Below are 24674 nucleotides of genomic sequence, written 5' to 3'. Positions count from 1 at the left end.
GCACCTTGTCAATCATGGTTGACACATTTTATTGTGAATGGAATACTGAAGTATTCAATTCTTGAGCACACTGATTAAATAAATAAAACTTTGCCAAAATGCCTTCAAAATTTTGAGAAATTGAAAAATTAAGATATCGGAATAAACTAATAGATAAGAAATGAGATATATAAAAAGTGAGATATAGAAATTTTATTCACACATCTCTAATCACTCAATACGTATCCTAATTTTTTGGTACTTGTCTTTTCTCATAAACTATCTATTTTGCCCTTATCCGATTACATTCCATTTCATCGTCTTCTTCCCTGAGTCTCCAACCCAGTTCATCGCCATCATCATCTCCCACCACATCATGTATCTTCATCGTCTAATCATCTATTCAATGATTAAAAGCAATAAAAGTCAGCTAAAGAATCAGGAAAGATGATAATCTGAATTCATATATAGGAGAGAATTTGGCCTCCTATCACCAACATAGGATTTTTGTTAGGCCATGGAAAGAACGCAAATTCAGGCTCCATAGCAGAAAGCAATCGACCTCCTATCAATTGCGTTTTATCATTTATCATTGATGGTTATCATTTGGTGTTTCATTTGATTGGTTTTAATGTTATCTAACTACATGATTTGCACTTAATTTTAATAATATAGAAACTGTTCAAGTAAATCCAGAATATGTGTCTGGCCCAAACTTTAGGTTACTTGACCTAGTTGTAATAGGGTTTTGAATTAGAGATACTCTAGGAGATATTCATAGATATCCGATTAATTGTACGATTATCTTTCCTTAAACAACTCTGATTATATGCTTTGTAATCCTCTATATAAAGAGGCCCCTATTATCAATGAAAACACGACTTAATTCTCTCCTAATTTCAGTTTTCCTTAAACACGTTATCAGCACGAAGCCCTAATCTAGAAACTCTAAATTCTTAGCCTTCAAACTCTAGCCACAACCGCTGCATATATTGAAGCCCTTAATCCCAGGATTCCAGAATCGGCGGTGGAACCACTGGAACCGGCCGGAAAACCACCAAACCAGCCACCGGAAGTATCGAACCAGCCCTCCAGGAAGAAAAAAAGGGGATCACCCCGTTAAGAAGCTTCCAGACCGCCTTTCATCATCAAACTTGGCCATCATCGCCAACCTGACCCCAGGATCGAGGAACCGGGATTACCTCCCCAGAAACCGGCCACAATGTGACGCGACCGGCAGCAACTCCGTCAGTGAGAAAAGAAGAAAAAAAAAACCAGAAAAATAAAAGAAAGCAGCCAAAGAGAGAAGGAGAGGCCCACAGACGCACCTGGCCCACTGCCACGTCAGATCGTGCCACGTCAACTCCGATGCCACATCATCTCGTGCCACGTCAGCTCCGGTGACTTTTCCGGCCATATTTCTAGCGACTTTTCAGGCCACTTTTTCAGTGGCTTTTTCCGTCCAAATTTTCCGGCGGCCTATTTCGAGGTAATTTTTACTACAGGTTCCCGTTTTTGAGTTTTTATTCAATTTCTCTTCTTTTTCTCGGAGACTTGCTGTCACGCCCCGAATTTTGAATAAATAAATTTAAATCCGAAGCGCGAAAACTCAACAAACACAAGAAGACATTTAGAAAATTTTTCATTTAAATTAAGCAACTAAACAAACTGAACTCACAATGTCAATACCGACTCGTTCTTTAGAGTCACATATTACATTACAGATAGTTTACAAATTAAACTGAATGAAAATTCAATAAGTAAACACACCCACCACAACTCACTAGTCACTACACAGCGAAAGACTTAAAACTAAGAGTATCATTCGACGTCCACGCTACCGAACGTACACCTCAGCTTCGATGACAATTAATCGATCTTCTAACCTGCACAATAACCCCTACACCATAGAATAGTGCACCGGGATTGTAAACAACAAACCCGGTAAGCTTTTTAAGCTCGTATGAGTAAACTCAAATAAAATGACTTATGTCACGCATGCTTATAATTTCTCAACTCGTGAGATAAATTAAAGCAACAACATTTAACTCCACAAAACACAACCAAACATACAATCACACTCGGTAAGAATTAGTAATCCCTGCGCAGAAATTTAGTTCAGGAGATCACCGAAAGTCACACAATTCAAATTATAGCAACTCCTGCATATAGTTTAGTTCAGGAGATTACATTAAAACAAACAATTCAAAAGGCAGTAATCCCTGCATATAACTTAGTTTAGGATATTACTTAAAATTCAACAATTAGAAAGAAAAGGAAAATCAATGAAGAAGTCAAACAACTCACACTAAAGTCAATGATCACCCATCAACTCCAAACTAAAGTCGATAGTCGATGATCACCCATCAACTTTGACTAGAGTAGATGATCACCCATCAACTCCCAATAAACACCAGATTCGAAGATCAGAAAACGGTCACCATTGTGACTCCAGATCTGAAGATCAGAAAACATTTACAAAGAATCCCACATGACTCAAAATTTTACCCCAACTCAATTAGTCTTTCAACACGACAAATCAACAAGCCCCTGATATAACGAATTTTCCACAAAGAGTAAACGCACAAAACCACATTCTGAATAATTCACAGTTCATACGCATATCACAATGTCACGCCATCCATATATATATTTCACGTAAATATATATATATATACACGTAGTCATTCACGCATGAAAGACCACTAATACCAACTATAGTTCTATAAATTATACTTCTCGAAAATCATTTTATATCAAAACATTGTTTTGACTTACCCATGAACCGTTGTCGATCAAGTTCATATATTTTAAAACAAATAATTTCATTTGATAGATACGATTTCTCATGCTAACAATTAAATCTACTAAAATAAAACATAACTAATTATCAACCGAAACACCGTGAGATTTACTCACCTCCAAACCCTGCTGCGTCTTCACACAAACCAAGACAAACACAAAATCATCCATACTCCGCTCACACAATTCCGTCAATCACCTAATCACATCAAGGTCACACTCACAACACAAAGCACACAATTCACAAAACACAATTATACGACGATCCAACAGTCGGATCCTCATCCGAGACCATCCAACGACCTCGGAACACTGCTACGATCAATAAAACAAAACTACTAGTCGATCGAACGGCCGAATCCTCACAGACCGAAAACCGATCGAATCGAAAATGCTAAAACCCTAACATGCTCAAACGATCTCCAAAAATTACAAACTATATATCGAAATGCTCGTATCGACGAGTAGATCGAAATCAGGAACATAAACTATCCCTGAGGTGGCCGGAAACCGCCGGAAAACACCATCACAGTGGCGGCACCGCCGCCGGCCCAAAGTCGGAATTTGGCAAAACTTCCAACACCAAAGTTCTTCATCTCAACTCCAATTACAACTTTCATAGCTAGTACAAAGTCTGAATCGAAGCCATATGGCCGGAATTTACCTCGCAATCTTTAAAACTCGATGAACCCTAGAATCACAATCTTCAAAATTCGACCTCCACAGATCAAATCGTTGCAAGCCGTTTGTGGAGAGTATCTACGTCCTCTGGGCTAGAAAAGCCCCCAAGGATTACCGGCTATGGTGGCCAGAAACGTGATCTCCGATCTGGGCGATTTGCAGCTCTACCGTGCGACTTCTCGGCCTTGTAGCGTCGTGCACAGGTCTACCCACACAGTGAAACTTCACAGGGTGCTAGATGAGAGTGAGGCGAAGAAATAGGGACAAAAATCACGGCCTATGGTGGCCGGACGGAGGAGAACGAAGCCGCCGAAGTTGGCTGGGCGGAACTGAGGTCGGGAGAGAAGAGAGAGAAAAGTTTCTGAAAATGGAAACTCTGATATTTTTTCGGAATTTTTCCTATTTAACCAAAATGGAAACTTTTTCCAATGGCCATAACTTCTTCATACGAACTCCGATTTCAACGTTCCACATGTCCACGAACTCGTATCAACGCGCTCTACAACTTTCGTGAATGAAGCTTTTGGAGAAACCTAACGAATAAAAAGTCAACCTTTGCAACCCCTCTAAAACCAAATTCTTCGAATAATTATTCATCCGAAACACTTCCGCTCCATCCATGAGCCACGAAACCGTCCAATAACCACAAATTAGATTCCGGAAAATCCTCGGAAAATAATAATGAATTTTTGGGGTACTACACTTGCAACCTCCCTTCTTTTACCCCCTTTCTTCTTCATATGGGAGACCAAAAAGCCGAACTGTGGGGGTTCGTGCTCAATCCAAGCTTGGAGCTTGTAGAGTGTAACATCCCGTATTTTCACTTACCCGTTTACTAGTCATTTGGACGGTAAACGACAACTACTCTCACTTTTTACTCTAATTCGGTATTTTAGTGGCCCTAAAAGTTGACTTTTTGATCGGGCCAAAATTTGAGAAAACTTCCTTCTTGAAAGTCGTAGAGGACGTTAAACCGAGTCCGTGGACATGTGATACACCTAAATCGGAGTTCGTATGCAAAAGTTATGAGTGAATTACGAAAATTACTGTTCATGGTAAATTTTTGATATATATGGAAAGTTACCCGGGTAGGTTTCCAAAACCGGAAACCCACCCCTCTTTCTCTCCCCTCTCCCCCGACTCTCCCCCTTTCTCCTTCGGGTTTTCTTCCTCCCTCCGATTCCTCACATTCCGGCCACCATCCGGCGTGCAACCGGTCACCACAGGGGCGCCACAACCCGCTCGTGATACCAGTGACCTGGGATTGGGGAGTTTTGGCCGTGAAAGCCCGGATCGAAGCAAGAAGTGCTCCGGTTGCAGTTTTGGGATTTTGCCGATTCCCGGCCATTCCGGCCACCTCCGGCCACCATATTCCCATCGAAGGTTCGGTTTTTGATGGAGGTTATTTCCCCTAAGGTGGTTCATTCCAATTTGAATTGTAGAAGTCGAATTGACAATTTTTCATTTTTAGGGTTCTTGGAGCTTCGGGGCTTTCCTTCACCGGCTTGATTCGACCACGTCGAGGTAAAATTGGTTGATGTTGTAGTTGAGAAGTTGGTTGGGCTTGTTGTATAGATGCTAGTGCCGGAGTTTGGTGGTCATCGGAGGAGGTCGCCGCCGGCGCGTGGTCCCCACGCGCCGCCACTGTGGGTAGCGCGTGGAGGCGCGTAGAGCAGTGTTTTAATTCCGGTTTTTAGCCCATTAAATCCTATTAATTGTGTAGAGCTTGTATGTGAAATTTGGTAATTTTTGGAGAAACTTAGAATTATATATGGATTTTGAAATTTAAGGTTTCGATTATCGAATTACGAGAATCCGACCGTCGGATATCTCTCGGTTCTGCCTTGGAACCTTTAAATTAACGAATTGGTATTAGTGGTATAATTTGGGCTAAATCCTAGGAGAATGGAAGATGTAATTATGAGGAATTGATTTTAAGAATCGTATTAAATTGTTGAAGAATTAATCACGGAGTATAATTATGTACAGGACGATGTACCGAGCTATTGCTCGATAACGGAACACGAATGCGTGATCGTCGGAATAGTACTGTGAGTGGACTTTTGTTTTAAATAATGATGCATGCGTTTATTTCTTGAATTAATTCTTTATTTAATTATCGTATTACTTTTCAAGCGTATTATTTGTTTCCGGAATTTGATTATTGGTTTATCTCATGGATTGGCTTTCAATAATGATTTTCTGAGATGGATTATGATTTACCTCGGTCATGAATTTCGGGTATTAATTCGTTATGCTCGGATTCGAGTTTGTGATTTATGTTGATTTCCGGAGTTTCATATTTAATTTCATTAATCGATTTGAGATTTCTGAAAGATTTTCGAAATGGGATTTCGATGGAATTATTTCTTATTTATTTTTTGAATATGAGTTTATTTTTGGTGTGGGACACGCCGTTAATTTATTGATCTTTCTTATTTATTTATCGACTTTCGGATTTTGGCATTGGGAATGCCTTGATGATGATTTTGGAATTGGTTTTGTTTCGAATTATGGAGATTATGATTTATTATTATTTCTCGCATTTTTGCTATTGATTTGAGATATTCTTGGCGTGTGGGACACGTCGTTGGAAATTCATTTGCGAGAGTTGGGGGAAGCTTTATGTATTTTGGATTTACTGGATTTTCGGTTATGTTTCCCTGTGCCATACTGAGGGGTGATTTTATCATGCTAGCATTGATTTTCCGCCTTTGTGGCGCGGTGATGGGATCACCGTAGCCCTTCCGCCTTTGTGGCGCAGGTTACTGTCTCTGTGATAGTAATTCTGTAGCCCAGTATCCTATCGCTACACTTAGTGGCGTAAGGGTATATTACGGGAGTTATGGGAGTTCTTTAGCCTGGGAGGCTATCACCCAACCAAGCCTGCGTGGCTTATTCGTATGGCTATCATCTTCCCCTACTTATACTATTTTTGACTAGCGGGGACTAGTCTGAGTTTTCTTAACCAGCGGGGCTGGACTTATATTTTCGAGTATTGAAATTTCAATCTTTTACTCTGTTGTTGTGACTAGCGGGGCTAGTCGGTTTTCTGGAGTTCAACGTTTTTCGGATTATTTTTGTAAGTGTTTTATAAATGTTGCATGCATCCGGATATATATATCGAAAAATGTGGGAAAGTATGAAGTTTTATTTTGTTTTATTCATATTAAATTATTTATTTTTGTCCACTCACGCTAACGTTTTTATGTACTTTCCCCTGGGCCCTTCGGTTTCAAATGCCCAGTTTGCAGGCGAATTAGTGGAGGTCGGGCGTACATGACATTTGAGGCATAATTGTCACCACTTCCGCATTGTAGGATCCCTTGATCATTTACTCTACTTTTTTATTTCCTTGTGAATTAGTATTGCTCTGATAACCTTTGGGATTTGTATTGTTAAGTTGAGTTTTGTGTTTTGCGAGTTGGGGAATGTTGTTTGGGGGAGCAGGGTGGCTCCAGGAGAATAAGGATGGGTGATTTAGAAGTGTAAATTTTCTTTCTACAGGTTTTGGGTTGTCCACTTTAGGGGAAGTTCTGCCAAATTTTTGGCAAAATTTCTTCTAAGGTGGGCCCCGCAGGTCCACTTCGGATTTCAGGGTGAAATCCGGGGCGGGTTCTGTCATAGAGTCCTCAAAACTTAGAGTTTGTTGAGAAGTTATGATCGACCACAAATACATCATTGTTTCGATCTTATCCAATTCCTCTTGGAATCGGATTTCTTGGAAGCGACTATGCTCAAAAATCCCTAATTTGTTGGAAGCGACTACGCTCATAAATTCTATTGTTTTCGTGGTAGCCTTTTTTCACTCCGAAACTAACCCTATTTTCTTGTTCTATTTCAAGATGAGTAACCTGAACAAACTAGACTTCGCCCCATTGGGAACAACTGGCTCTGGATATCACAAGTGGGTTCGTGATGTCTGCCAGCATCTCAAGACCGATGGAATTCTGGATACGATTCTCGAGCTTAGCCAGAACGTGCTAACTGTTGAGCAAGCTCAAGCTTTGGAAGCAAATAGAGCAGTCTTGGAGGCAAATAAGGCTAAAGCCATCATCCTAATGACTCGTCATATGGATGATTTGCTCCAATACAAGTATATAAATGAAGAAAACCCCAGAAGGTTGTGGGTCTCACTCGATGAAAGATTTGGCAACGTCCGTGAATCCTTGCTTGCTGACCTAGAAGTGAGATAGCATAGCCTCCACTTCTGTGATTTCAAGACAGTTCTTGAATACAACTCGGAAGCACTTCGCATGATGGAATTCTGTGGAAAAGATATCACAAATGCGATGTTGATTAAGAGGACTCTCTCTACCTTCCCCGTCTCTGCTTTGATGGTTGCAAAGAACTATCGAATTGATGTTACTGCATGACAGGACCCGCCCCAGATTTCACCCTGAAATCCGAAGTGGCCCTGCGGGGCTCACTTTAGAAGAGATTCTACCGAAAATTTGGCGGAACTTCCCCTAAAAGTAGGCTACCCAAAACCTGTAGGAAAACATTTACACTTCTAAATCATCCATCCTTAATCTTCTGGAGCCATCTGCTCCCCAAATCACAACTCCAATTTCACAAATATCAGTCTCAACCCAAAAACAATATTAATCCCATAGGTTATCAGAGCAACTAATCCACTAGGTAACAAAGAAAACAGAAATAGAATGAGTACGCGGAAGCAATGCTGTTGGCTATGCCTCGACTCCATGTACGCCCGACCTCAACTAATTTCGCCTGCAAACTGGGCATTTGAAACCGAAGGGCTCAGGGGAAAAGTATTGAAAAACACGTTAGCGTGAGTGGACAAAAATAAACAAATTAAAACCAAATGTATTTCATACTTTCCCACATTTATTTCTTTAAAAATCCCGATGCATGCAACAATTTAAAGAAACACAACTTTAGTTCAGCTCAAGAAAACCAACTAGCCCCGCTAGCCACAACCAAGCAAAGAGGAAAGAACTCTGATACTCAAGAAAATAAGACCAGCCCCGCTGGTTAAGGGAATCGGACTAGACCCCGCTAGCCCAGCAATAATATAATGAGTAGGGGAAGATGATAACCATACGAATAAGCCACTCAGGCTTGGGTGATAGCCTCCCAGGCTAAAGAACTCCCATAACTCCCGTAATATACCCTTACGCCACTAAGTGTAGCGATAGGATACTGGGCTACAGAATTACTGTCACAGAGACAGTAACCTGCGCCACAAAGGCGGAAGGGCTACGGTGATCCCATCACCGCGCCACAAAGGCGGAAAATCAATGCTAGCATGATAAAATCACCCCTCAGTATGGCACAGGGAAACATAACCGAAAATCCAGTAAATCCAAAAATACATAAGGCTTCCCCATCTCTCGCAAATGCATTTCCAACGACGTGTCCCACACGCCAAGAGTATCATCATGATTCGAAACAAAACCAATTCCAAAATCATCATCGAGGCATTCCCAATGCCAAAACCGAAAGTCGATAAACAAACAAGAAATAATTCCATCGAAATCTCATTTCGAAAATCTTTCAGAGATCTCAAATCGGTGAATGAAAAATAAATATGAAATTCCGGAAATCACCTCGGAAAAGAATTCATTGAAAATCACAATATCAGAATTTCAAATAATAATTATAATCAATTTCTGAAAATCAATTCATATTCTCAAAAACAACTCATAAATCCAAATCCGAGCATAATAAGTTCATATCCGAAACTCATGAAAAATCAATGTCAAATTATAATCCAAGACAAAATATCATGTTCGATAAATAAAACGATAATTAAATAAACCAATAATTTCAAAATAAATGCATGCATCATTTACTTAAAAACAAAAGTCCACTCACAGTACTATTGGGCGACCACGCAAACGAGTTCCTTCATTTAACAGTAGCTCGCGGCATTGCCCTGTACACAATTATATTTCCGTAAACGACAATCCGATAAAATAATTACGAACCTAAACGAAACCCGAAAATCCCTATCTCCATTACTTCTCAAATTCAACCCAAATCTCTTCCACAACACCAATTCCTCAATTTATATATCCCACAACGAAAACGAAAGAAATCCGACGGCCGGATTTCCCACAATTCAATCACAAAACTTCAAACTTCGGAAATTCACAAATAATTCCAAACCCCTCCAAAATTCACCAAACTTCACATACAAGCTCTACAACAATTCTACAATTTAATGGGCTAAAAACTGAAATTAAAACACTGCCCTACACGCCTCCACGCGCCACCAACAGTGGAAGCGCGTGGGCCCCACGCGCCGGCGGCAACCACCTCCGATGGCCACCAAAATTTGGCAGCACCATCTACTCAACAAACCCAACCTCTTTCTCAACTACAACAAGTTCCAATTTTACCTGGAAGAGCTCCAATTTGGCCGGTGAAAATTTTCCAGAAATTCCAAGAACCCTAGAAATTGAAATTGTTAATTCGACCTCTACACTACAAATTGAAATGAAAGACGTTAGGGGAAATGATCTATGTCAAAAACCGAACCTTCGACGCCAATTTGGTGGCCGGAGACTGCCGGAATCGGAAAATATCGGCGTTGACTCAAAACTGCTACAGTGACCGTCCTCTTCTTCTCGTTGCTGCACCTTCCACAGTTCATATTAAGCTACGAAACGAACCCAGAAATGAAGAGAAGGAAGAGAGCTTTCCAACGACATCTTACACGTCAAAATCCGTCGCCGGATGGAGGAGTTATGGCCGGAAGAAGGTGAAGAGGTCGGAGAGGAAGAGAAAATCGGGGAGAGGCTCGGTAAGTTTCCGAAAATGGAAACTTACCACAGTAACTCGGCTATTTATAGAAACTTACTATGAACAGTAACTTTAGTATTTTGGCCATAACTTTCGTATACGAACTCCGATTTTTACATACCACATATGCACGCGCTCGGTTTAACGTCCTCTACAACTTCCATGAAGAACATTTTCTCAAATTTTGACCCGAACAAAAAGTCATATTTTATGGCCCCCTAAAAGTACTGAAACGACAGTAAAAGTGATAGTAAATGTCGTTTACCGTCCTAATGATTAGTAAACCGGTAAATTAAGATACGGGATGTTACACTGCAGGACGGATCACAAGGTTTCATAAGCTCATTGGAGTTATGAATGTCGCTGAAAAGCATGACAACATCCTTATGAAGAACTATAATTCGAGACCTGTGGGAACAGAGCATATTCCAGAGTCCAATTATAGTCGCACCCCTAGGGAGGGTGCCAAGAGCGAAACCCTAAATCTAGGGTCAATTCTGGACGTTCTGGTCTATATTCTCACTCTAATGAGGAAGGTAATCGCCAAAATAGGCGGACACGGAACTGAATAGGTCAACATGGAAAGAGAGAGAAAGGCAACGCCTCTGGACATGTTGGTGGCACTACCAGCACTAAGATCCATCCTAATAACGCTTTCAAAGCGCCTCAACCAATGGAGTATGAGCACAGAGATGTATGTTCTCGATGTGGATTATCCGTTCATTGGGTACACGTTTGTAGAGCTCGTGAATAAATTGTCATCGCCTACAAAGCATATTGTGAAGCAAGAGAAGCTCACTATGTGGAACAAGAAGATCAAGAAGTTGATCTAGAGTGAAGGGTTGAAGACTTCAAGACTTCAAATCTGGCTGGGATCAATAGATCGCCAATTTTGTTTAAGTCTTTATTTTTCAAGAGATGTAATAGGCAATTGCCATATATTTCTGTAGTAGATGCCAATGGTTTAGTCTTTCTTCAAAGTAGGCTCACCCAAAGTAAGTGTGATGTCTAGAAAGATTTTGAGATTAGTGGTACTTAAGCGAAACTTGTTCCATCGACATCTCTCTAATTACCTGGTCACATTTATTTTGAAGTTACCGAAAGAAGTTAGACAACTACCATTGTTTTGCATTAGCTAGTATTTAGATTAGATTTTCTTTGGTCAAAGAGACAATGATGTAACTCTGTTGGCTTATGAATAAAAGTTCAAGTTCTTTTCATTATGACTCCGTTTTGATTCTGAGCATATCACTTTGTGACTACGATGGATGGGTCATCAGTATTAGTTCAAGGACATGGAATAGCCCAATTTCCCCTTGCCAAATGGGACCTTGATTACTGTCACGAAAACTCTCTACGCTCTTAGGGCAAATCGTGCCCTATGAATAGCCAACGGATTCCATGCGAAAACACATGTAGAGAACGTAAATGAGTTCCTTTGTAATACCTTTAATGATTGCGAACAAAGGCGCATCTTAGAGAAGTTTATGTGTCTCTCTAGTGGACTATATGTCACTATTCGAGCTATTAAATCCAATAAAGTTATGAGAAAAGATCTCTTGGATTTAGACACGTATTGGCTTTGTCATGACATGATAGGTCATCATGGTCATGATATGATGATCCGTCTACTAAAGACTTCACACAGATATCCATTCTCTCGAGCGAAACGAAGCATGAATCAAAAGTTGATTCCTAGACTAAGTGTGACCGCCGCCGCTGCCTTTTGTGCCGTCTGCCGCCGCCCTAGGGCTGGCATGGTCCCTATCCATGACGCCATGGATGGTGTCCATCATGGTGATGGCGCCCTAAGTGATGCTGCAATCACCAACTTTGCTTCAAATAGCGTTTGAGACACTCAGACCCAACCAAAATCTTCATTGGTTGCTTCTAATGCCTCTCGCTCGTTTTAAAAAGCCCGTTCTTTAGGGAAATTAGGACTGAGACCGTCCTATGCAAAGGATATGAACATACTCATTCTGTTCTTACATAGAATCTGTAGGGATTCTGTGGACTGGTTCAACCAACTTGCGGACATTTAAATATCTCATGATGTTGGTTGACATGCAAACACGCTGGTCACGTGTTGTGCCGTTGTCCACTTGTAATGCTGCTTATACTGCACTCCTAACACATATCATATGACAACGGGCTCACTCCCTAGATCATCCTATTCAGTCAATTGGACTTGACAATGCTAGAGAGTTTACATCGAAGACTTTCGATGGTTATTGCATTGGGACTGATGTTGGACATCATATTCCAATTAACACACCCAAATGGTCTCACGAAAACGACTACGATAGTAGCCCGGACATTGGTAATGCGCACCAATCTTCTTATATCCGCTTGGAGTGATGCAATATCGCATGCAGCTATGATAATTCGTCTACGACCCACCACCACTCAATCTATCTCTGTGTTATAGTTGGTGACTGGGTACAAGTATTTCGTACTTACACAAATTTTAGTGAGCCATTTATGTGCCAATTGCGCTGCCACAACGCACTATGATGGGTCCTTACAGACGAATGGGCAACTAAGTTGGATTTGAGACTCCATCAATCGTCCGCCACTTAATGCCTTTGCTAGGCAATTGCTTTACCGCATGTCTTGCGATCACTTTGATGAGACAATCTTCCCGTCGTTAGGGGGAGATAAGAACATGGATGTTCAATAGGAATGACATGAATTTTCGTGGTCTGTTCCCACTATGTCTCATCTCGATCCCTATTAAAGTGACGAGATCACACATATCTGTTGCAAACATGCCTGCAAGGAAGGACGTAGCGCCACCCTACACGGAGGTAGGCATGGAGCAAACGCCATAGAGAGTGGCACTCTGGCGTTATAGGCCATGGCCTCAGCTAGGACGCGTGGGAGGCCCGTGGATTCGAGGGATACTTTGGCACAACCCAATCCTTGGATCATCGACACTCAAAATATGTCTCATGAGAATCTTTCAGATTAAGGTTATCGTTGGGGGACGCCTCAACGTCAGAACCTATTCATGAGAATAGAGAGCTATTTGAAAATTACACTAGTGTACATGGGACGTGGGATAGAAACTTCATCATGATTGATGATGTATTCGCGCATTTCATTGCGCATGAGTTCGTTGAGTCCGATCATATCGAACCACGCTCTGTTAATGAATGAATGCCAACGTAGAGAAATTTGGCCTAAATGGAAAGATGCGATCCATGTTAAGTTGGATTCTCTAACGAAGAGGAAGGCTAAGTTTTCGAACCAATGATGCCAACACCTCCTAACATAAAACCTATTAACTAATGGGTCTTCGTTAGAAAGCGTGATGAGAAAAAGAGATGGTAATCTAGCCTTATGGCACAAGGCTTCTCACAAAACGCCCTGGAATCGACTACGATGAGACATATTCTCTCATAATGGATGTTATTGCACTCCACTACCCTGTCAGTTTGGTAGTTTCCGAATAACTGAACATGCAGCTTACAAATGTGGTTACTACGTATTTCTATGGGGATCTAGATACGAAATATACATGAAGGTTCATGGTGAACTTCATTTACCCAACTCAAGTGGCTCTAGACCACGGAGCTCGTTTACAATAAGGTTGAAACGCTCACTAAAGTGACTATTTGATTGGGAAAGGATATGCCCGCGCGTTTCCATAACAAGTTTCGGATTCTATCGCGGTTCATGTTGGACATGATCTTCATTGGAATCCCTTAAAGAGTTAAGGGAAACCGCTGAACACTTGAAATACGAGTTTGAGATGAAAGATCTTGGGAGAACACGATTATGTCTCGGTTTGGAACTTGAGCATCGTGTTGATAGATGCTTAGGCATTTTGACAAGGTCAAGCCTTCAAGCATGCCCATGATCGTCCGTAGTCTTGATCCTTAAAAGGATCCTCTTCGTCCAAAGGATGATGACGAAGATGTGCTAGAGGCAGAAGTGTCTTACTTAAGTACAATTGGCGCATTATTGTACTTAGCTCAATACGCAAGACCGAACATCTCATTTGCAGTGAACTTGTTAGCTAGATATAGCTTTGCGCCAATGCGTCGCCATTGGATTGGTGTAAAAGATATCTTTCGGTACTTGAGATGTACGATTGATATGGGCTTGTTCTATCCCTACAGAGAAACGATGGATTCGAACCCATCATACACTAGGAACGCCGCCAACACTGGCCTGCGTCCTCTATCCCCGTCCCAAAATGACATGTGTTTTGGAAGGTTTTGTTGATGTTGGGTATCTCTCTGACCCACACAAAAGTCATTCCCAAACTGGTTAAGTGTTCACCATGGGTAAGACCGCTATATCTTAGAGGTCTACAGAACAGACCCTAGTCTCTACTTCTTCGAACCATGTAGAGATTATTGCTCTTCACGAAGCAATTTGTGAATGTATATGGATTGGATCCATAATTCCGCATGTTCGAACAATTGTGGTTTGAAGTCTACCACCGATGAGCCTACGAGCATTTAGAATAATGCTGCTTGTTTTGAACAAATGAAGCAATGCTACAACACCAAGCATAATCAGCAACAACAGACTCTCCTCAAGATCAAAGTGAACTAAATTGCCTAAATTTGAGGACAGTGTGGCAGACTTGCTTACTAAGTCATTGCCTAAATTTCACTTTCGAGAAACGTGTTGGTAATATCGTTTGCGGAAGTTATCCGAACTCCCATGACCGGTGTCATCACGGAGAGATGCAAACATCAGGGGGAGATGTCTACATGTATGGTCTTGAAACGTGAAGGGTGTGTTGTGCTATTTTTCCCCTTCAACAGAGGTTATTTTTGTCTCATAGGGTTTTTGTTACTCGACAAAGTTTTTAATGAGGCAATGAGAGTAGGGCTGGGCACGGTCCCAGACCGGCACTGCTTTTACAGGGACCGGGACCGGGACCGGAACCGGGACCGGAACCGGCACAGCTACTTCGGGCCAGGATTGCAGTTGCAGAGAAGAGGGACCGGCCTAAACCCGGACCGAGACAAACGGGCCGATTTTTCTGGGCTTTCGGTTTCCATCGATCCTTGCAGCACTGCTGCATTTTGCTGCTTGGCTGCTTCTGTTTAGGCAATTAGACCTGCAAAGCAAAGCTGCAAATACCATTCTGCAATCTGCAAAACCCTCTATCCCATTCCTCTCCTCCTCTACAACCTCACGTCCACTAGACCCATATCCAAATCCACCTCCATCCCCAAGAAATTGGACCACGTCCGCGCCAATTACATGGAAATCGATTCGAAGATTTCTCGTCACAAAACTAACCCAGAAACTTTGTTTTAGGACAATACAAAAACTATAGAACATGATAGATCTATCAATCTCAAAAAAGTCAAAAACAGAAGCAGAAGAGGTATGGTGGTCGGAGACCATACCACAAAACACAGATCGATCCCAACCTTCGAATTCTAGCTCTAGATGCCGGAAATTCTGGTGCTGCCAATTTGATTGTGATCGTAGCATCAGTAGAAGACAGAACTCTGAAGTGCCTCTTCAATAGAGAAGTGAATGGACAGTTCATATGTCCATCCCCTTTAGTAGAGAAGAAGAAAGAAGAAAGAAAAAAAAACGCAGAGAGAAGAAAGGAGATGCAAACTTGTAGAGAGAAAAAAAAAGAGAGAAGAAAGAAGAAAGAAGACGCAGAGAGAAGAAAGAAGAGAGAGAGGACGTGGAGAAAATAAAGAGAATAAAGAAGACTGATAGTGATGGGGGAAGAGAAGACACGTTTCTGACCATAAATGGGGAGAATAAGTACAAAAGATAAAAATATATATTAATAATTATAGTATTCGGGCCCATCGGGCTTTCTGCTCTTTCAAAATTCAAAACCGGACCCGAACCCGGTCTGACACGGTTCAGGATCGGACCAAACTTTTTCCTAAAAAATTTCCACAAAACCCGGACTGAACCGGCCGGTTCGGATCGGTCCAGGCCGGTTTTTCGGTTTGCATCTGTTTTTTTGCCCACCCCTAAATGAGAGAAGCAGCACGTTTGGGCGACACAAGGGGGAGTGTTCAAGTAAATCCAAAATATGTGTCTGGCCCAAACTCTAGGTTACTTGACCTAGTTGTAATAGGGTTTTGAATTAGAGATATTCTCAGAGATATTTATAGATATATCTGATTAATTGTACGATTATCTTTCCTTATACAACTCTGATTCTATGCTTTGTAATCATCTATATAAATAGGCCCCTATTATCAATGAAAACACAACTCAATTCTCTCCCAATTACAGTTTTCCTTAGACATAAGCCAATTTCATTGTTGTAAACTTGCAAAGTTATTCACCACCATGCATATAAGCTCTCAGCATTAGGATTCTGCTGGATTTATAAAGGGAATAGCAAAAGCAAAGTAAACTTTATGTTTTGAGTTGGTAGTTTACGGTATTAGATGGTAAACGTGTAATTAAAAAAAAAAAAAAAGAGGTGTCCATTAAGTAATTGGACATGTGTGAATAAAATTTCTCAATAAGATATAATATTAAAAGAAATAAAAGAGAATTAAGACATAACTAGAAATTAACAGAGAGAAACCTTTTGATTCCATAATGTATTGGATTTCATGATCCCCTCACAACACTGCACGGCAAAGCCAAATGCTTCAAATGGGAAAGAGCATATGGCCCCCTTGCCTTTGAAAGGCAATACCCCAGAAGTCCAGAACAGTCAAAACAAATCAAATCAAACACCTTCACAAACTATTTTTGATTGATGGCCGACATCCAACAAGGATGCATCAAATCACAGAAACAGACCCCTACCCCCTACCTCACCTCATCTCTCAAAGTTCATAGACAGCAATAAAGCACCCCAAGCATCCTATCAAAATGTAGGGTTGCAAAGACATCAGTAAGACAGTAACCCAGAACCAACCCCATCCAAGAACCACAAAAATATTGAAAACCCAATAATAAAAGAAATGAAAGAAAGGAAAAGCACAGAATTGAATAGGTAATTACAGCAAACCAGCTTTGACATTGTAGCCCCCTTTATGGGTCTTTTTCATCCTTTTTTTTTTTTGGGTTCTTTTTCATCCTTTGCTTTCTACTTTTTTCAGCTGTTTCTGATCAACTCCAGATCATGACTGTGAAGTAATTGTAATTATACAACACTCTTTACACCAAACTGACAACTACTAGCTGATCACAGTTTCTCTAGCAGAATCACTTCCTGAGCTCCAATCGGCTGGTGAGAAATCTCGTGGCCATGTAGACTTCACATTGTCTTCCTTCTCTTGCAAGATTTCGTAGATTGAACACACATCTTCCTGAGGCATAACAGTGATAACACATATTTATCAGAATCCAATCCTCATTTAATCGATACAAAACTTTTAAGTGTTAAAAAACGACTCACAATTTCCAAAAGCTTCAGAGTTGGGAAGGACTTTATCTTCGCTTCCAGTCCTGCTCTCGTTAATTGGTGATCATATGCCATTATGGTGGCGGCAGCTGCTAAGACAGATGGTCGATGTTGCATTACATTTATCACTGCATTGAAGAACAGAGATAATTACATATGACTTTTCTAAACCAAACAAGAGAGTTAATCGAATAAGAACCAATGATAAATTGTTCATGGAAATGAAGTAATACCTCGGGTAAGATAGATGAGGAATCCTTCAATGATATCGTATTTTGTTTCTAGTGGATATTCCTTGTTGAAGTGGAACCTTTTGATGAAGTAATCAATAAAAGCAAATGGAGTTATTGGATCCATCCTCCATTTTAATGTGGACAACACCGCAAGCTCCATTTGGCTAATCCATCTCCTTTCAATTATGCAATCTTCAACTTTATACTCTGATAGTAATGGATTTCTTTGCTCCTCCATTTTTGCAGCCAAAGATAAGCAAGCCACAGAAAGTGTTCTGAGCCAAGTTGTTTTATTGCCCTGCAAAACTTAACCTTGAATAACTATCACATTACTTCCATAAAAGATTTATACTTTTGCTGGAATAATAATTAAGAAAACTACCTTGAAGGACCGCTTGGAAATGAACTGGTCAAAGTACATAATGGATAAAAATGCTGTTCGGAATTGAAATCCATGAACCGCTCTGTTCTGAATCAAAGACCAAATAAATTGAAGCATTAATCAATATATCTAGTAGTACTTTCCATCAAATATAAGAAATGGTTTGCGACTGACTAACTTTGAGAATCCATTTAATGGCTTGCAACCGGTCATCTCTGAACTCAATCCATTTGACAAATCCTTCATCATTATTTTTGAATCCAAAATCAATCTCCTTCTCAAGTAAAACTTTAACGTGCTCTTCTTGCAATGCAGGATCATAGTAGATGTCAATGGTATTATGCGATGTGTCGTCATCGACCACCTCTGAGTTACTAGCCAAAAAGGCAGGATTTTCTAGGCAAGAAAAGTCGGTAAAGAAATGATCGCCTTCCATGGTTTTCTGTTCAAGATATATATACTTTCTCAGATATTACATCCACACAGAGAATCTAGAGGAAGAAGAATCAGATATAGCCTTATGAATGCGAGATTTGGAGAGAGAAAACAGGGCTGACCACCAGGACTGAATAGATAGTTAAAACAGAGAGAAATGTGGAGGTGGAGGTGGAGGTGGAGGTGGAGGTGGAGACGAAAGAAGTGGGGAGATAGTTTAGCAAGAGAAATGACACCGTTTTAACGGTTATGGATTCGATAAAGGAAATTGCCGTTTGTTTTGTTGGGTATTATCGTGTGAGTGAAATTGTGGTAATCAAAGACTAAAGTTTGACTGAGAAAGAGGGAGCCTTTTGTTGAAGGGCACGAGGCCACAGAACCTGAAAGGCTCTCATGGGCTCCGTACACGGGGCCGTAGCTGTACCTGGTCGGGCACATATATGATTGGAGACTTCATCAATTATTATTATTATTATTATTTTCGAAATTTTGTTGAAGAAAATTAAAAAAAAAATCCAGAGTTCATAGGGCTTGTGATAGTTTTCTCAGAAGTGGAACCTTGAACAGATCATTATAAGTTGTTAAGACGCGAGTAACAAAGACTCGTATGAGCATAGTTATTAACTACTAAGCCGTAAAAGGGTGATTTAATTTGTTTCATAATTTAGATGCGTGATAATTCATTAACGTAGTTAGACCCACACAGATCTTTGGAGTTCTACAGTTGCTCAAAGTGGTTTGTGTTTGTTATAGTTGATTATCAACTCGACCTCAACAAGCAAGGACTGTTGTTGGTGCTTCGAAAAATTCTAACACAGAACACCCCACAAAACACCAAGTGCTGGAATTTCAGTGCGCATAGTATCAAGTCAAGAGGAGCTAGGGTATGAATGAGCTGGGATTCCCAATGGTTTCGTCGACCCAAATCCCCTATTCAAACTTGCTGCCACAGACATTATAAGAGAATGCCAATGTGCTGACACGGGCGCTTGCCATTTGCCACAAAACCGGACTCTGTTTGCTATGATCTTGAGTAAAGATGTCGTGCCACATCTTTCATTTGGCCAGCTAACAAGATACTATCATTAGATAGGTGTATACGTATTCTACGTAGTTCAATAATAAGTTAAATGTTACACGTGACATAAGTGTCTCATTTAAGATTGTTCTCTAACAAGTGCCATTAAATTTAGCGAAGGATAGAGATCAGGTATGGGTTTCTCAATAGTCTTTTGTGGGACTTTGGCATTGATTGCATTATGGGGTCTGTTGGCAACCATATATCAAGGAGCAGTATCCGACAAGAAGATGAATGTACAACAAGCACTAGGGCTTCCCGTGCTGTATGATTCAAGCTTGCACTCATGGACCCTTTGCCTTGTGTCACATACATCGTCTAGACATTACATTTCAAGGTCGCATTGCTTTAAAATTCAGCTATCTACTCAATGATTCTGCCACTACTGCTCATGTGCTTGGCTGGGCTGGTCTCAATTTATAGTCAGGTTTACCGAATTCGTTCCCTCCTAGCATCCCCATTTTTGAGCCCATGTCCACCGTTGTACACACGTATTTCAATGTTGAAGACTCTGGAGAATAATGAATCCATAGTCCATACTTAAGCTAACACAAAAATGAAAAGATCAAGCAATGATACGTTAGATGTAATCTATGAAGTACCAAGTGAATGATGTTCATTTCAATAATTGTAATCGTTTATTTGTTATATTAATAAAAAATATTATTATTTTTTTATAACAATTTTAACAAAGTAATTCAATGAATCTTCACCAAAATACGCACTATCTTGACTATATATAAAATCACTAAATCAGTCATCTATAAAGTCAATACTTTTATTATGAATTCTTAACATTTTGTAACACGTTGCAAGGATTAACCAAGAAGTAAGTTCGATTGAATCTTCTCTCAGTTTCTAGTTTGGAATAGAGACACGGTCTTCATCAAGCGAAGCTAGCAACTTCCCGGACTTTCCAGTTTGCTTCAACCACGCCACCGCTTCCTCCAATCACACGTATCCCCTTCAAAATCCACGTGTCTCATTCCTAACCGCACTGTTCTAATCTCCCAACTGCCACGTGCCCCTCCACGCCCAAAAAAATCACCTAGTCCTTCACGCCCCCGCAACTACCGCCAAAACCACTATCCCTTCCAATCAACGGTCGGAGATCGGCCACGTAATACCCCACACGATTCCGTAGAGTAGAGTCCGAATATTCCATACCAACTTGGAATAAATATTAAGACCGTGAAGATTGAAATTCATCACATGTTGTTGTTCGTTCGAGCGTCTCTCATCTTATACGTAACAACCCCTCCTCTGACCTCTCCTTGTTCCCCAATTTCGTTCTCCAGGCTCTATTAATTCTCCGATCCGATCCAAATCTTTTAATGGCTAAATTGTCCCTACGATTTTCAGATTCATCAAACTTCAATCTCATACCCAATCGATTCGATTCTGCCGCCTCCGATCTCATACCTTGTTTTCGGAAAACCTCTCGTTCTCAGATTCTTAGTCGGCCTTGTAGCTCTTTTTGACATTGCTCGGAATTTAGTCTCTTACATTTTCCACAAACTTACAGAAGTTCCAGATGGGGAAGCGTAAGTCATTTTTCTTCTCTCTGACCTTTTCTGTGGTTATTTAGGGTTTCATTGATTCTGCCGATTTTTGCTTTTGTATTGGTTTAATTGCTTGATTTGATTGTAATTTGGATGCTTGATATCTCAAATTTGTGTTCAATTTCACTAGTTTTGAATTTATTGCTGATTGAATTGGTTGCCGGAGCTCAATTTTGCTTGTTGCTATAGAATTGTGGTGGTTGAGTGTAGTTTTATTTGGCAGGGAATAATCAACGTAAGAATGCGGCGATGATGTTGGATAGCGATGACGATAATAGTAGCGTGAGTTCAACGTCGACTATGCGCTCCGACCTTGTGTTTGCGCCAGCGAATGATGAAGTGCAAGTCGACAAGGATAGCTTGCTTGACCAAGCTCTCGATGCTCTCTATGAGAAGAGGTACTATTTTTTTTATTATTTTATAGCATTTCATTTTCTATCATTAATGTTTGTGTTATTTGGCTGGTGATAATTAGATTAGATTAAGGGTGACAAAGCTGGTTACGTTGTTCCCGGTTTTGCTTATACATGGTACTTTGTGTATGAAGGGGTTCCACTAGGGAAAAAGCTCTGGCTTCAATTGTGGAAGCGTTTAATAGCAGCTTGCAGCATGAGTTTGTGGAAAAGAAGTAAGTACCTGTGTTGGATTGTTTGCTGACACAATGTTGATTTCTATCTTTTGGATTGTTTTAGACTTTTCAGGTCCTATAAACTTATTTTGTTTATCCTCAGATTTGCCACTTTATTGCATCAGTGTCTGAATTGCATTAAAAAGGGTTCGTCCAAAGAGATATGCTTGGCATCTCATGTGATTGGTTAGTCCCTTCAGCCCCTTTTGATCTGTGCTCAGTCTCAAACATGTTCTAGTTATCAAGTTCAGTTTTCAATCTTTTCTTCTGTTTGTAGGATTGCTGGCTTTGACTGTTGGTTGTGGGGACAATGCTAATGAAATGCTTGAAGAATCCTTACCTGTGATTTCGCAGGCTTTCAAATCTGGATCTGAACCCACAAAGACAATAGCGGTATCTATGATCTCTTTAGGCTTTAATTGTAAGGAATTTCTAGTGTGGAATTTTCCATTTTAGTGAAGAAAGAATTTGGTTTATGATTGCAGTTGCTGGAGTGTTTAGCTATCATCACTTTCGTTGGTGGTAACGACCCAGAGCAAACCGAAAAATCAATGCAAGTTATGTGGCAAGTGGTTCATCCAAAACTGAAATCAAACGTATGTGTTTTTATGTTCCAGTCTTTATGTTTTATTTTTCAGAGAGTAGGTCTCAGTGGGAGCTTGTTTATCCATTGTTGTTTCATGTATTGGATGAATAAAGTATCATGATTTGATTTTTCTCCCATCTCTTTCTTTTCAGGTGGTTGTAGTTAAACCTACAGCGGCTGTCATAACTACGATGGTGTTTGCATGGTCCTTTCTTCTTACAACTGTAGATGGATGGAAATTTAATCCCAAAGATTGGCAAGAGTGAGTACAATCTCAGTCTTAGGTTGATGTTATTATTCGATGCTATATTTAAGGATTCTTAGACAATTCATTCTCTTTACAACATCCAATCTACATTCCAATTTATGATATAGATTTTGATCACTGTCAACACTCTGCAACAACATTGTAAGGCCTGTATAGTGTGGACACGATTATTGGATAGATACTATTAATGGTTCCTGATTAAGCCGTCTAAACAGACCCCTTTCTTTTGTGGTTAAAAATGCAGGTCCATATCATATTTGTCTAGTCTTCTAGACAAGGATGACCGCTCTGTGCGGATAGCTGCTGGTGAAGCTCTGGCATTAATTTTTGAAATAGGAAGCTTAGAGAAGTTCTCTGTTGGCACAAAAAGTTCTGATGATGGCTCAACTGAAGAAGGAAATTACCCTCGAGAGTATGTACATATACAAGGATTGAAAGCAAAGATTATTAATCAAGCCAGAGACCTTTCAGCTGAGGCAGGTGGCAAAAGTTCTGCTAAGAAAGATCTTACCAACCAGCGGAACATGTTTCGGGATATCTTGGAATACTTTGAGGTGCTTCTTCATTTTATTTTTTTTCATTTACTGTAGATGCATATAATATGCTCATCCTGTATGGTGACCATATTCTTCAATATCAGGATGATTATTCTCCTGAAATTTCAATTAAGATTGGTAGTGATTCACTACAGACATCAACATGGTCGCAGCTGATACAGGTCCCTTCTTCTCATCGCTCTTTTCTTATATCAACTTTTTGCTTCCAGACTTCTATTTGCTTGATAGTTTCAACTCATTGATGCTTTTCCAATTTTCAAATTACTGTAGTTGAACTTTTTGAAGCACTTTCTTGGAGGAGGGTTTATAAAGCACATGCAGGTTGGTTTTGTTGCCTATTGATACAGCTTCCTTTTCATTCTTTCTATGACATTCATTCATATCTGTTGTCGAGTACTCTGTTTAGCTAAGCAAATGCTAATGAGATAAATCTAATTTTTGGAAACAGGAAAATGAACTCCTTCAGGATGTCTTAGGGTTCACTCCAAAGAAAAAGTGTGTGGATTTTGAAAATCGTCTATCTGGTAGTGAAAAGGTTTGTTATAATCCAGTAGGAATCATTCTGTATCGGCTGTTTTGTGGTTTAATGGACATGTTGCTATCTGCTACTAATTTTATATTCTTAAGCTTTTTGGTTGGTGTTCTTCCTGTTAATAATGTATGTGGTTGCTTTTTACAGAGGATGTTTAGGTCACCAAACTCAGCTCTCAACAAAGCAAGGACCCAGCAACTTAATAAGCAGAGGATGTTATCGGCGGTATGTTTTCGTCACTGCTAGAATACATGCTTTATGCCTGTGCTTGAACACCTGCATTGATTTTACTTGGATGATCTATACAAACACATCTGACGTCCAGTTTTAGGGTGCACATATCTATGCTAGTGGTTACTTGTACTTTGTTTCTTAGTTTTGTTTCTCTGTTTTCTCAGGGTAAAAATATTGGCCGCTTTGCAGCTAATGTGGGGGATGATGTGTAGTTCTGGATGGAGTCATTTTGATGGAAGCCTGGAATTATTCTGGTCAGAAAATTTAGATAGCATCTCATTAAAATTAGTCTGGGGGCAAGTTATACACCATGATTTGTGACATTAAAGATTTTGTATGGAGAAGTCCAAAATTAAATTGAATTGTTATTTTTTGTTCACAACATGGTGCATGTGTTGGTTCATTCCCTTGATCTTTGAGAAGTTTGAGAAGTAGGGAGCCTTTGAGAAAATAAAAATAATACATTTGGCGAAGGTTTATTTGCCAGAAAAAGCTTCTCATGAGAAAAAATGGACACAGCCCACAAGGAATTGGGACACCAATCGGCCCAGAATGAGGGCTAGGTAGTAGAGCTAACGAC

The 24674-nt window shown here is 40.2% G+C and overlaps 2 protein-coding genes and 1 long non-coding RNA gene across 5 annotated transcripts; 1 reads left to right on the top strand and 2 right to left on the bottom strand.

Annotated features, from left to right (window-relative positions):
• Positions 1-1614: 1614 nt before the first annotated feature.
• On the bottom strand, positions 1615-10233 carry LOC133735903 (uncharacterized). 3 transcript variants are annotated; one of them, XR_009859332.1, is made up of 5 exons: positions 9970-10233; positions 9831-9882; positions 9304-9364; positions 8135-8203; positions 1615-1879 (listed from the first exon to the last, which is right to left on the bottom strand). It is a non-coding gene; the product is annotated as an uncharacterized LOC133735903 (long non-coding RNA). The 3 variants fall into 3 exon arrangements; XR_009859333.1 differs by lacking the exon at positions 8135-8203; XR_009859334.1 differs by lacking the exon at positions 9304-9364.
• A 6628-nt stretch (positions 10234-16861) lies between these two features.
• On the bottom strand, positions 16862-18831 carry LOC133735636 (cyclin-D5-2-like). The gene is made up of 5 exons (XM_062163031.1): positions 18393-18831; positions 18215-18301; positions 17833-18130; positions 17594-17727; positions 16862-17504 (listed from the first exon to the last, which is right to left on the bottom strand). Exons 1-5 carry the CDS (start codon positions 18648-18650, stop codon positions 17373-17375), a joined length of 909 nt encoding a protein of 302 aa, XP_062019015.1. The 5' UTR covers positions 18651-18831; the 3' UTR covers positions 16862-17372.
• Positions 18832-20930: 2099 nt separating this feature from the next.
• Positions 20931-24476, top strand: LOC133736071 (uncharacterized). Its single transcript, XM_062163508.1, has 13 exons — positions 20931-21271; positions 21513-21687; positions 21837-21917; positions 22021-22103; positions 22195-22310; positions 22403-22513; positions 22656-22765; positions 23016-23325; positions 23412-23489; positions 23599-23649; positions 23777-23863; positions 24008-24085; positions 24259-24476. Exons 1-13 carry the CDS (start codon positions 21262-21264, stop codon positions 24304-24306), a joined length of 1338 nt encoding a protein of 445 aa, XP_062019492.1. The 5' UTR covers positions 20931-21261; the 3' UTR covers positions 24307-24476.
• Positions 24477-24674: the final 198 nt, after the last annotated feature.

This window comes from Rosa rugosa, chromosome 3 (assembly GCF_958449725.1).
Source record: "Rosa rugosa chromosome 3, drRosRugo1.1, whole genome shotgun sequence".
Lineage (NCBI taxonomy): Eukaryota > Viridiplantae > Streptophyta > Magnoliopsida > Rosales > Rosaceae > Rosa > Rosa rugosa.
Note: the sequence above shows the minus strand (reverse complement) of the source record. Positions and strands in the feature narration are given on the sequence as shown.

Excerpts from the sequence above, each read along its gene's own strand:
- LOC133735636 (XM_062163031.1), bottom strand. The coding sequence starts at position 18,650 with ATGGAAGGCGATCATTTCTTTACCGACTTTTCTTGCCTAGAAAATCCT. Across the intron at positions 18,302-18,392 it reads CCATTAAATGGATTCTCAAA|AACAGAGCGGTTCATGGATT; the intron begins GTTAGTCAGTCG and ends TCTTTGATTCAG. Across the intron at positions 17,728-17,832 it reads CCTCATCTATCTTACCCGAG|TGATAAATGTAATGCAACAT; the intron begins GTATTACTTCAT and ends TCTTCAATGCAG.
- LOC133736071 (XM_062163508.1), top strand. Across the intron at positions 23,326-23,411 it reads ATATCTTGGAATACTTTGAG|GATGATTATTCTCCTGAAAT; the intron begins GTGCTTCTTCAT and ends CTTCAATATCAG. Across the intron at positions 23,864-24,007 it reads GTCTATCTGGTAGTGAAAAG|AGGATGTTTAGGTCACCAAA; the intron begins GTTTGTTATAAT and ends TGCTTTTTACAG.